At 49.4% G+C, this 12,964-nt stretch overlaps 1 protein-coding gene across 1 annotated transcript in view; it reads right to left on the bottom strand.

Annotated features, from left to right (window-relative positions):
* The window catches only part of LOC120909159 (glutathione S-transferase P 1-like), a 206,210-nt gene that overhangs the window by 173,833 nt on the left and 19,413 nt on the right, over window positions 1-12,964 (bottom strand). The window contains exon 3 of the mRNA XM_040320865.1: window positions 11,475-11,587. Within this exon, the coding sequence (XP_040176799.1) occupies window positions 11,475-11,587 (113 nt within the window). The remainder of the gene's footprint in view (window positions 1-11,474; window positions 11,588-12,964) is intronic.

Genomic DNA, 12,964 nt, shown 5'->3' with positions numbered 1-12,964 from the left:
CTCCGGAAATACCCGAGCTAAGAGTCGGCACTATACGGCGCCTGCGCCCGCGGTGGAGAGCTGACCTGCACAGGCGCCGTATAGTGCCGACTCGCAGCATGGCTCTTTCCCGACGTCTGGTGACGCGCGTTGTGCGACAGGTCACCTGTTTCACAAGACGTCAATCATCGTACGGAAGGATAGGAACGCCCAGTCAAGCAGTCATCGGAACCCGGAAGCCCTGGACAACATCAGGATATAAAGGTATGTACCGAGAGAGAAAAAAATGCCGAAATGTAATGTCCTTAACATGCTGGATCTGCTAGATGCAATAAATTTTTTTTTTTTTTTGGGGTGAACCCCCGCTTTAACCTTTTATATAAGTTTCTGCCTAGTCAACTCCTAATGGAAGGCTAATACTCACTAAGTCAAGATTAAGGCTGTGTCCGTCCATGAACGAAAGAGAAAAATAGCTTTTTATCAATGAAGAACTAGGTTTTTCTGGTCAGTCACCTTCTGAGCAAACAATTTTAGCGTTTATTTGTTCTCTTATGCAAAAAAAAAAAATTCCTTTCATTATATTAATAAAAGTTTATCTGGAGTTTCTTTTTTCTTGAAACTCTATAAAATGCCGGGTTGTAATAGTTTCTTCTCGGTTCGTCAAGCCCTTAAATGTTATAGAAAGAGAACATTTACACCAGATGCGCGTAGGCCTATTTCTTTAGACCTGTTAAGAAAAATCTGTGTGTTAACTCCCACAAAATGCAATTTCAGCTTTTGTTTTGATTTTCTTTGCAGCACTTCGCATATCCAAAATGCTTCTAAATAATAAAAAGGGTTTGTCAGGCTTAAATTTGATGAGGTTTTAATTTTGCATGGAGTTGTAAAAGTTTTAATCAGTAGATCAAAACGGATATTCTCGGAAAAGGTCATTGGCTTAATTTGCATGCTTGTGGTGACCCCATTATCTGCCCTTATTTGATTCTTTCAAAATATATATCTGCTAGGCCTCAGTGTGCAGGAAATTTTCTGGTCCATTTGGACGGTTCTCCTCTTACAAAATTTAAATTCTCAGCATTGTTACGGCGCTGTTTTTCACATTTAGGCCTTGCTCACATTAAATTTTCCCCTCATTCCTTTCACATTGGAGCTGCCACAGAAGCAGCTAGGTTGGGCTTAACTGATTCCGTCATTATACAATTAGGTAGGTGGGAATCCCAAAGGTTCAATCTGTACGTTCGTCCTAATCTAGGTCTTTAAATTTTAGGTCCCAAGTATTTCGTTAGATTGTTGGACACTTGTTTGTTCATTGGGCTCACAAAAGGACATGTCAACGCTGTTATTCCTCCAACTTATCTTTCCCTCCTGATTCTTTCCGAGTTCTTTGGAAGGGTATTCGTGGGCTATAATGGACGAATCTCTTTATTCACCTTTCCAGGTTGGTTCAACTATGCCCCCCCCACGGATTAATTAATTTATCTTGGAGGTAATGATGTAAGGCAGGCATAGCACCTTGGATTTGATCTTCATGATGAAATGGGATCTGCATCGCATTCATCTTTCTTTCCAAATACACGAGTAGTTGTATGGTTCCTTGTCCAAAAAAACAAAACTTTGGAGAAGATAAGAAGGCGTGTGAACCATTCTATTGAAAAATGTATGCCCTGTCTAGAGAGTTTTTCTTTCCGTCACACAGATTTGGAAGGAGGATTTCCAGGCCTATATAGACAAGGCAGAGTTCACTTGTCTGATGTCAGCGTGGACATTCTTAATCCGGGTTTTCAAAAATAAAAAATTACTCACCAACCTTCCACTGATGAGATTCAGCCTTCCTATCGCACATTAAGTTGCCCAGTTTAACATGTGACCAGCTTACACAATTAAATAGCCCCTTCAATAATACTGAGATCCTCTTAACTATCGACTCTTTGCCCAAAGCTAAAGCGCCTGGTCCGGATGGATATTCTAATGAATATTTTAAAATGTTTAAACAACTGCTTGTACCCCACATGCAGGAATTATACAACCATTCTGCTTCTTTGTCTTCATTCCCTGAGGAAATGCAGTCTGCACTCGTTGTTACTCTACCTAAGCCAGGCAGAGACCCAACATGCCCCCAGAACTTTCGCCCCATCTCTCTACTAAACGTCGATTTAAAAATTTACGCTAAAATACTTGCTAATAGAATTGTTGACTTACTCCCTAACCTTATTAATATAGATCAAACAGGTTTCACCAAGGGTCGTCAGACATCGGACGCGACTAGAAGATTAATAGACATTATCCACTATGTAAATACAACCGGAACGCCTTCTCTGCTCCTATCACTGGACGCAGAGAAGGCGTTCGACAGGATCAATTGGACATATCTGTCACTAACTCTACAAAAATTTGGCTTTGATGGCTTTATTCTCAGAGCAATTCTAGCCCTATACTCAAACCCCACGGCGCAAGTTTCACTCTAACATGCTATCTAAACCATTCCGTATCACCAATGGCACCAGCCAGGGATGCCCATTGTCCCCCTTGGTATTTAACCTACTGATTAAACCTTTGGCAGAACATATCAGATCTAGTTCGGTTGTTTCGGGTATAAATATTGGCGACCGTACCCACAAGATTAGCCTGTTTGCGGACGATATAATCTTAATACTGTCATCCCCATTTTCTTCTCTTCTAGAAGTTCAAAAGATTTTGGCCTGGTTTGGTAGAGTTTCATTTTATAAAGTCAACGATAACAAATCCTATGCCATGGATGTGGGTATTGATGCTGTGGCGAACAATCTGCTTCAGCACCAGTTCTTGGGCGGAAGACAGCATTCCATATCTTGGTATCCATCTATCCAGAACCACTAGATCTCTATTTACGCATAATTACATTCCCCTTAAAAAAAAATTACAATCTGACCTGACAAATCTGGGCAAACATGAGTTCTCTTGGTGGGGCAGGATGTCTGCATTCAAAATGATGCACATACCTCAAGTACTGTACCTGTTTAGGATGTTTACCTATACCTATCCCCATCCACTTCTTCAATTCTCTACAATCAATCCTTTCTAAATACATTTGGAAAGGGAAGAAGTCAAGATGTGCCCACCATAAATTGATCAAACATAAGATGTGGGGGGGGGGGGAGTGGGATACGTTGACTTCCGTGATTATTTCCGTGCATCTATATTATCCCAATTGAAGGAATGGTTTCAACCCTCTCCGACTACGACATGGGGACAGATTGAATCCTCCTATTGTTGTCACGGCCCTAACAATTTGTGGCTGTTTGGTGCACACATGGGGATTAAAATCCCCACACATCTACCTCCCACGATGAAGTTATCCATTGCTACGTGGCTTACCTGTTTTAAAATCAGTAGAATCTTCCGACTCTAATCGTATAGCTCATACACCCTTAATGTGTTAAGTTCTGAAACATATCCCACTAGATCTTTGGGGCAATCACGGTATTGTGTACATCCGTGATCTATATGATGATAATGGTATGCTTAAGTCATTCCAAAACATTCACTCAGAATTCGATCTACCACAATGCTACCATAATCATTATTCTCTCATAACGAAATGTTTTACAAAAATTGACCGTAGAAACTATACAAATACACTCTTCAATGTGGTCTTATCTTTCTTCGCTGAACTTAGGAAAAAAGGGTATCACCGTTTTTTTATAATTTGCTCCAAGAAAAGCAGAAATTTTCAAAAACCTCCTCACATTTACAGTGGGAAAAAGATCTAGATCAGTCATATACGGATGACCAATGGCGTGCCACATGCAGACTCAATCAATCAACTACTAAATGTACTTCCCTGTGGGAACTAGCAATTTAAAATCACCTTACGATGGTATTATACGCCGGATATCGTATCTAAATTTAGTAACAACATTCTGATAAGTGTTGAGGCTGTGCGGATTCAAGGGTGACTTGCTCCATACTTTGTGGGGCTGCCCCTTGCTTACGAAATATTGGGCGGAGGTGTTTGCAATATTTCTGTTTTGTCCGGCACTCGAATTACCCCTAACCCTGCCTTAGCATTGCTTTCTTTGGGTATTGAGAACTTTGTAGTGAATCTCAGGAGCTCAATTATCCATCTACTTATGGCTGCCAGGCTCTCGATTACCAGAAAGTGGAAAGATCCGTTTCCTCCCTGTATTCTGGAAGTCATAGATTTAATGAACATACATTACACATATGAGAGGATAATGGCTATATCTTTGCTTGCCTACCTAAACATGATCTCTCCTGGGCCCCTTGGAAGAATTGGTATGAAGACAACATGTAAACATTGGTGCATGAGTCGTTTCTGTATATTGCTATCGCTATACTTTACTGTATGTATCTTGCGACCCTAAATATCATTTTCGGCCAGGGAACAACCTAGGTTGAATTATGTTCTTTTCTTGTATTTATGGCTAGCTTCATATTGCATACATTTAGATACCTACTATAATTGACGGTTTTGATACAAATTTCTTTATCTTGTTCAATTTAATCTAATTGATCGCTTCCTGCATGCCTGTTCGTAAACTCATTTATGTGTCATGGCTAACAATTGTCTAGTTTTATGCATGCTTATTATTTCTACATATTTTTAACGATGCATTTGATTTTTGTAATTGTTGGATTATATTCCAATAAAAATTTATTGAAAGAAAAAAAAATATTTATAATATGTTTATTATATATTTATATAAATTATTAAAAAGGAATATGTGTATGTGTTATTTATTTATTAAGTTATGTTTGTACAGCCTACATGTGTAGAATGATAGTAATTTATATTGTGGTACTGTCTCTTTAAGAGTGGAGATTGCAGTCAGGTGTATCCCATGCGGGAAAAACGTGGAGATGGGTGCGAAAAACACGTGTATTCAGGGGAAATACATGTGCTTAGGGGGCTATATAAGACCCCTGCATCACAGCTCCTGTCACAGTTTATCTGCAACCAGTTAGGCGAGCTCCCCTTCCCTCCCACCCTGTCGCAGCACCTATATGTGGTTTGTCACCCTTGAATCAAGGGGGGACTTTTACTGAATATTTTGATTTATTGTTCTCGCTTGAGTTCTATGACTGAGCGAGATAGTTATAGTTATTTCAAGTATTAAAATTTCCTTTATTTATTATGAATTATTAATGAAGTTATTTTATTATACCAATAAAAGGTGCCGTGGACATATTTATTGCCAAAAAAAAAATTATAATATGTTATATATTTAAATAAATTATTAAAAGAAAGAATATATGTTATTTATTTATTACGGCCTACATTCCCATGTCAGGAGTTGTGAAGGACACCAAAATGAAACTTTCAGGTCATTGGCTTACTAAGTATAAGTAGTGTGGTCAGGGCCGATCCTAGGATAACAGGCGCCTGGGTGCAGAAATATTTGGGCGCCCCCACGTGGGCGTGGTCATCTTACTAAATCCTCCCCTTTGCAAATGTTTCTATGGCAATGACTCAAACACAGAGATGCTCCCTTAAGGAGTCTTTGTTACCTGGAATCCTCCCAATGATATCTTAACAATAAACAAAACGAGTTGGTCAGAGACTGCGGATATGATACAAGAATGGTCAGAGAGTGCAAACATACTACAGGAGATGGTCAGAGACTGCAGACATACTACATAGGATGGTCAAAGACTGCGGACATGATAAAAGAAATGGTGGCAAACTGCCCGATCAGTGCCCATCAATGCAGCCTCACCAGTGCCCATCAATGCAGCCTGATGTGGGGGGGTCAGCTGTGTCAGGGTCTCTCACCTCAGCGATGGCAGCTCAGCAGGTCCTTGTCACGGCCTCCTGGGGGGGGGGCTAATGCTCCTGGGGTAGAGTTGTTGCAAACCAGCGACTAGCCCCACAACCTGAGCCAGTCACGTGCATCACGACTCCCTGGTGTGCTCTGCCTCTGCCTACCTCCAAGACTCGGGAGTTTCCTCTGTGCTGCTCTCAGTTCTCCACCCCCTCCCATTCTGCACAACTCCCCCTAGTCTGTTCAATCCCTCTTACCCCCTAGTCCGCACAATTACTCCCCCCTTCCCCCAGTCTGCACAACCCCCCTCCCCCCCAGTCTGCACAATTACCCCCCCCCCCCAGTCTGCACAATTACTCCCCCCCCTTCCCCCAGTCTGCACAATCCCCCCCCCCCCCAGTCTGCACAACCCCCCCCTCCCCCAGTCTGCACAATTACCCCCCCAGTCTGCACAAATACCCCCCAGTCTGCACAACTCCCCCCCCCAGTCTGCACACTTCCCCTAGTCTGTTCAATCCCTCTTACCCCCTAGTCCGCACAAGCCCACCTCCCCAGTCTGCACAATTACTCCCCCCCTCCCCCCAGTCTGCACAATCCCCCACCCCCCAGTCTGCACAATCACCCCCCAGTCCGCACAATCCCACCTCCCCCCAGTCTGCACAATTACTCCCCCCCTTCCCCCAGTCTGCACAACCCCCCTCCACCCAGTCTGCACAATCACCCCCTTTCCCCCCAGTCTGCACAATTACTCCCCCCTTCCCCCAGTCTGCACAACCCCCCTCCCCCCAGTCTGCACAACCCCCTCCCCCCAGTCTGCACAATCACCCCCTTTCCCCCCAGTCTGCACAATTACTCCTCCCCCAGTCTGCACAATTACTCCCCCCTTCCCCCCAGTCTGCACAACCCCCCCCTTCCCCCAGTCTGCACAACCCCCCTCCCCCAGTCTGCACAATCACCCCCCTTTCCCCCCAGTCTGCACAATCCCTCCTTCCCCAGTCTGCACAATTACTCCCCCCCCTTTCCCCCAGTCTGCACAAACCCCCCCTTCCCACATTCCCCACCCCCCTTCCCACAGTCTGCACAACCCCCCCTTCCAACCGTCTGCACAATTACTCCCCCCCATTCCCCCAGTCTGCACAACCCCCCCCTTCTCCCAATCTGCACAACCCCTCCTCCCCCCAGTCTGCACAATCACCCCCTTTTCCCCCAGTCTGCAAATCCCTCCTCCCCCAGTCTGCACAATTACTCCCCCCCTTTCCCCCAGTCTGCACAACCCCCTCTTCCCCCCAGTCTGCACAACCCCCCCCTTCCCCTCAGTCTGCACAACCCCCCCCTTCCCCCCAGTCTGCACAACCCCCCTTCCCACAGTCTGCACAATTACTCCCCCTTTCCCCCAGTCTGCACAACCCCCCCTTCCCCAGTCTGCACAATTACCCCCTTCATCGTGTCTGCAAAATTCCCCCCAGTCTGCACATTCCCCCCCCCCAGTCTGCACAATTCCTCCCCCAGTCTGCACAATCACTCCCCCAGTCTGCACATCACCCCCCCCAGTCTGCACAATCACCCCCCCCCCAGTCTGCACAATTACCCCCCCCCCAGTCTGCACAATTACCCCCCCCCCAGTCTGCACAATCCCACCTCCCCCAGTCTGCACAATTACTCCCCCCTTCCCCCAGTCTGCACAACCCCCCTCCCCCCAGTCTGCACAACCCCCCCTCCCCCCAGTCTGCACAAATACTCCCCCCTTCCCCCAGTCTGCACAACCCCCCCTCCCCTAGTCTGCACAATCACCCCCTTTTCCCCCAGTCTGCACAATTACTCCTCCCCCAGTCTGCACAATTACTCCCCCCTTCCCCCAGTCTGCACAACCCCCCTCCCCCAGTCTGCACAATCACCCCCTTTCCCCCCAGTCTGCACAATTTCTCCCCCCTTCCCCCAGTCTGCACAACCCCCCTCCCCCTAGACTGCACAATCACCCCCTTTCCCCACAGTCCGCACAATCCCTCCTCCCCCAGTCTGCACAATTACTCCCCCCTTCCCCCAGTCTGCACAACCCCCCTTCCCCCCAGTCTGCACAACCCCCCTCCCCCAGTCTGCACAATCACCCCCTTTCCCCCCAGTCTGCACAGTTACTCCCCCCCTTCCCCCAGTCTGCACAACCCCCCTTCCCCAGTCTGCACAACCCCCCGTCCCCCAGTCTGCGCAATTACCCCCTTCACCGTGTCTGCAAAATTCCCCCCCAGTCTGCACCCCCCCCAGTCTGTACATTCCCCCCCCCCAGTCTGCACAACCCCCCTTCCCCCAGTCTGCACAACCCCCCCCCTTCCCCCAGTCTGAACAATTACCCCCCAGCCTGCACATTCCCCCCAGTCTGCACAATCCCCCCCTCCCCCTCTGCACAATTACCCCCGGACTGCACAATCCCCCTCTGCAACAATTACCCCCCAGCCTGCACAATCCCCCTCTGCACAATTACCCCCCCCCAGTCTGCACAATTCCCCCCCTCCCGAGTCTGCACAATTACCCCCCCCCTTCCCCAGTCTGCACAAATACCCCCCAAGTTTGCACCAAAACCTCCCCAAGTCTTCACAATTAACACATTCCCCCCAGTCTGCACAATCCCCCCCTCCCTCTGCACAATTACCCCCGGACTGCACAATCCCCCTCTGCACAATTACCACCCAGCCTGCACAATCCCCCTCTGCACAATCACCCCCCTTTTCCCCAGTCTGCAAATCCCTCCTCCCCCAGTCTGCACAATTACTCCCCCCCTTCCCCCAGTCTGCACAACCCCCTCTTCCCCCCAGTCTGCACAACCCCCCCCTTCCCCTCAGTCTGCACAACCCCCCCCCCTTCCCCAGTCTGCACAACCCCCCCTTCCCACAGTCTGCACAATTACTCCCCCCGTTCCCCAGTCTGCACAATCCCCCCCCCAGTCTGCACAATCACCCCCCCAGTCCGCACAATCCCACCTCCCCCAGTCTGCACAATTACTCCCCCCCTTCCCCAGTCTGCACAACCCCCCTCCCCCCAGTCTGCACAACCCCCTCCCCCCAGTCTGCACAATTACTCCCCCCTTCCCCCAGTCTGCACAACCCCCCCTCCCCCTAGTCTGCACAATCACCCCCTTTTCCCCCAGTCTGCACAATTACTCCTCCCCCAGTCTGCACAATTACTCCCCCCCTTCCCCCAGTCTGCACAACCCCCCTCCCCCAGTCTGCACAATCACCCTCTTTCCCCCCAGTCTGCACAATTTCTCCCCCCTTCCCCCAGTCTGCACAACCCCCCTCCCCCTAGACTGCACAATCACCCCCCTTTCCCCCCAGTCCGCACAATCCCTCCTCCCCCAGTCTGCACAATTACTCCCCCCTTCCCCCAGTCTGCACAACCCCCCTTCCCCCCAGTCTGCACAACCCCCCTCCCCCCAGTCTGCACAATCACCCCCTTTCTCCCCCAGTCTGCACAATTACTCCCCCCCTTCCCCCAGTCTGCACAACCCCCCTTCCCCAGTCTGCACAACCCCCCGTCCCCCAGTCTGCGCAATTACCCCCTTCAACGTGTCTGCAAAATTCCCCCCCCAGTCTGCACACCCCCCCCCAGTCTGTACATTCCCCCCCCAGTCTGCACAACCCCCCTTCCCCCAGTCTGCACAACCCCCCCTTCCCACAGTCTGAACAATTACCCCCCAGCCTGCACATTCCCCCCAGTCTGCACAATCCCCCCTCCCTCTCTGCACAATTACCCCCCGGACTGCACAATCCCCCTCTGCACAATTACCACCCAGCCTGCACAATCCCCCTCTGCACAATCACCCCCTTTTCCCCCAGTCTGCAAATCCCTCCTCCCCCAGTCTGCACAATTACTCCCCCCCTTTCCCCCAGTCTGCACAACCCCCTCTTCCCCCCAGTCTGCACAACCCCCCCCCTTCCCCTCAGTCTGCACAACCCCCCCCCATTCCCCCCAGTCTGCACAACCCCCCTTCCCCCAGTCTGCACAATTACTCCCCCCGTTCCCCCAGTCTGCACAACCCCCCCTTCCCCAGTCTGCACAATTACCCCCCTTCACCGTGTCTGCAAAATTCCCCCCCAGTCTGCACATTCCCCCCCCCCCCAGTCTGCACATTTCCTCCCCCCAGTCTGCACAATCACTCCCCCCAGTCTGCACAATCATCCCCCCCAGTCTGCACAATCCCCCCCCCCCCCAGTCTGCACAATCACCCCCCCAGTCCGCACAATCCCACCTCCCCCAGTCTGCACAATTACTCCCCCCCTTCCCCCAGTCTGCACAACCCCCCTCCCCCCAGTCTGCACAACCCCCTCCCCCCAGTCTGCACAATTACTCCCCCCTTCCCCCAGTCTGCACAACCCCCCCCTCCCCCTAGTCTGCACAATCACCCCCCTTTTCCCCCAGTCTGCACAATTACTCCTCCCCCAGTCTGCACAATTACTCCCCCCCTTCCCCCAGTCTGCACAACCCCCCTCCCCCAGTCTGCACAATCACCCCCTTTCCCCCCAGTCTGCACATTCCCCCCTTCCCCCAGTCTGCACAACCCCCCTCCCCCTAGACTGCACAATCACCCCCTTTCCCCCCAGTCTGCACAATCCCTCCTCCCCCAGTCTGCACAATTACTCCCCCCTTCCCCCAGTCTGCACAACCCCCCTTCCCCAGTCTGCACAACCCCCCCTCCCCCCAGTCTGCACAATCACCCCCTTTCCCCCCCAGTCTGCACAATTACTCCCCCCCTTCCCCCAGTCTGCACAACCCCCCTTCCCCAGTCTGCACAACCCCCCGTCCCCCAGTCTGCGCAATTACCCCCTTCAACGTGTCTGCAAAATTCCCCCCCAGTCTGCACACACCCCCCCCCCCAGTCTGTACATCCCCCCCCCCAGTCTGCACAACCCCCCTTCCCCCAGTCTGCACAACACCCCCCCTTCCCCCAGTCTGAACAATTACCCCCCAGCCTGCACATTCCCCCCAGTCTGCACAATCCCCCCCTCCCTCTCTGCACAATTACCCCCCGGACTGCACAATCCCCCTCTGCACAATTACCCCCCAGCCTGCACAATCCCCCTCTGCACAATTACCCCCCCCCCCAGTCTGCACAATCCCCCCTCCCCCTCTGCACAATTACCCCCCCCCCTTCCCCCAGTCTGCACAAATACCCCCCAAGTTTGCACCAAAACCTCTCCAAGTCTTCACAATTAAGACATGAGATAGTAGAGGCAAAGTAAAACAAATTCAGGGGAGAGAGGGGGTTGTGCAGATAACTCACATACAAGCTTCCTCCTCAGGTTAGTCTCCACAGGCGTCCATGACTTCATGCAAAAGGCTGGAGTGTAGGCGGGGTTTGGGCAGAAACAAATGGGAGGAGGGATGTCGGATTGGACAGGCAGCCGAGTGGTGGAGGAGATAGGAAGACAGTGGCGATGGGCGACAGCAGATACAGCCCGACTCGTGGGTAAATAATAAGTGTGTTTGTGTGTGACACAAACAAGGAGAGGGAGGATGGAAGGCAGAATTCTGGCTGGGCACTTTGGTGCCCCCACCTCTGCAGGTGCTGGGGTGCACTGCACCCCGTCTCGGATCGGCCCTGAGTGTAGTCAGGATGTAAGCCTTGGACTTGCACCATTTTAAAAACCATCTCAGCAATGGCTTCTCACATAACCTAGAAAATTCATTGTATGCTGGGAAAAGAAAATACTATAAGAATTTTATTTAAAATGTTTCACTCACAGCAGTGTTCTTCAGTTCACATTTTCCAGAAAACCAATCACCTATCTGAACTTCTTTCTCTGTCCAGATGGCTCCTTGATCAGCCAACAAAAGCCGGATGGGCTCAGCTCTACCTGTAAAGAAGATTGACGGGGAAGTGTAAGGTAACTTTGGAAAGGTTAATTTGTGCAACTTATACCGTATATACACTTGAGTATAAGCCGAGTTCTTCAGCACATTTTTTTTGTGCTGAAAATGCCCCCCTTGGCTTATAATGGAAAAACAGAACCTCCGCTATTAGGATCATACATTAGTTATTCATTCTTATTCTCACTTAAGCACTTCACTTCAGAGTGAATATGATTGCAATGTATAAATATAGCAAGGGTGACTTCAGTAACTAATAAGCTGAATTCAAAAACGTAGAAGTACACAGGCCACAGGATGGAACTGTGGGTGTCTTAGAGTAGTACAGTGCCACGTCCTAACTAGTATAGAAAGATTAATGTTGGAGGGGAACAAAAGTGGACTTTATAAGCACTAATCGTTGACAAAAAGAGGTAAGTTTTATTGATGCAATCCCACAAGGGTTATTGAATCAACATTACATTGGATCATTATCACAAAAATTTGCAATAATTTACAAAGCATTAATATTAAACCAATACTGGTCCAAGAGAGACATCAAAATCTTATGATGGCTAGCATGTATATTGGTAGATTTCAAACAAGCTCTACATGTTTCGCGGATGGCCGCTTCATCGGGAGATATTGATATTTCATCCACGGTAATGGATAAGGTTCAATATTGAACTCGGTGGGAGATACTGATTAAGGTAAATAGAATTCACTTTTTGTCGAACTGTCCTGGTGGTTAGGGCAGCTGGGAATCTATCCAGAGAGGAGCCAATACGTTAGTAAACTGGTCAAGTTCTTTGATCAATAAGGCTATTACAAGCATCAAACAGCGTGTTCAGGTGAGAGGGACATTTATCTCATAAGATTCAGAAGATAAATTCTAAAATAAATAAGGACCAAAAAGTACTATGTGGGCTGCATGGAAGATCGTATCAGCAGGACCGTGAAGCCACCGACAACGTTCGTGTAGGAGAGCACCTCTCCTACAAGAACGCCTCAAGCACCGCAAAAACGTTTAAAAGCAACATGCATAGGTGTGAATCGAGCCTAAGGCCCCTTTCACACTGGGGCGGGAGGCGCAGTGGTGGTATAGCGCCGATATTTTTATCGTCGGAATTGCTGCGGGATTCGGCCGCTAGCGGTGCGGTATTAACCTCGCCAGCGGCCGATAAAGGGTTAATACTGCCCGCAGAGGCGCATTGCGGGCAGTATTACCGCAGTTTCCCATTGTTTTAAATGGGAAGGAGCGGTATACATACCGCTCCTCTCATTACTCCAAAAATGCTGCTTGCAGGAGAATGTTTTCTCTCCTGCCAGCGCATCGCCTCGGTGTGAAAGCCCTCGGGCTTTCACATTGAGAAGGCTGGGCATCA

This window comes from Rana temporaria, chromosome 8 (assembly GCF_905171775.1).
Source record: "Rana temporaria chromosome 8, aRanTem1.1, whole genome shotgun sequence".
Classification (NCBI taxonomy): domain Eukaryota; kingdom Metazoa; phylum Chordata; class Amphibia; order Anura; family Ranidae; genus Rana; species Rana temporaria.
Note: the sequence above shows the minus strand (reverse complement) of the source record. Positions and strands in the feature narration are given on the sequence as shown.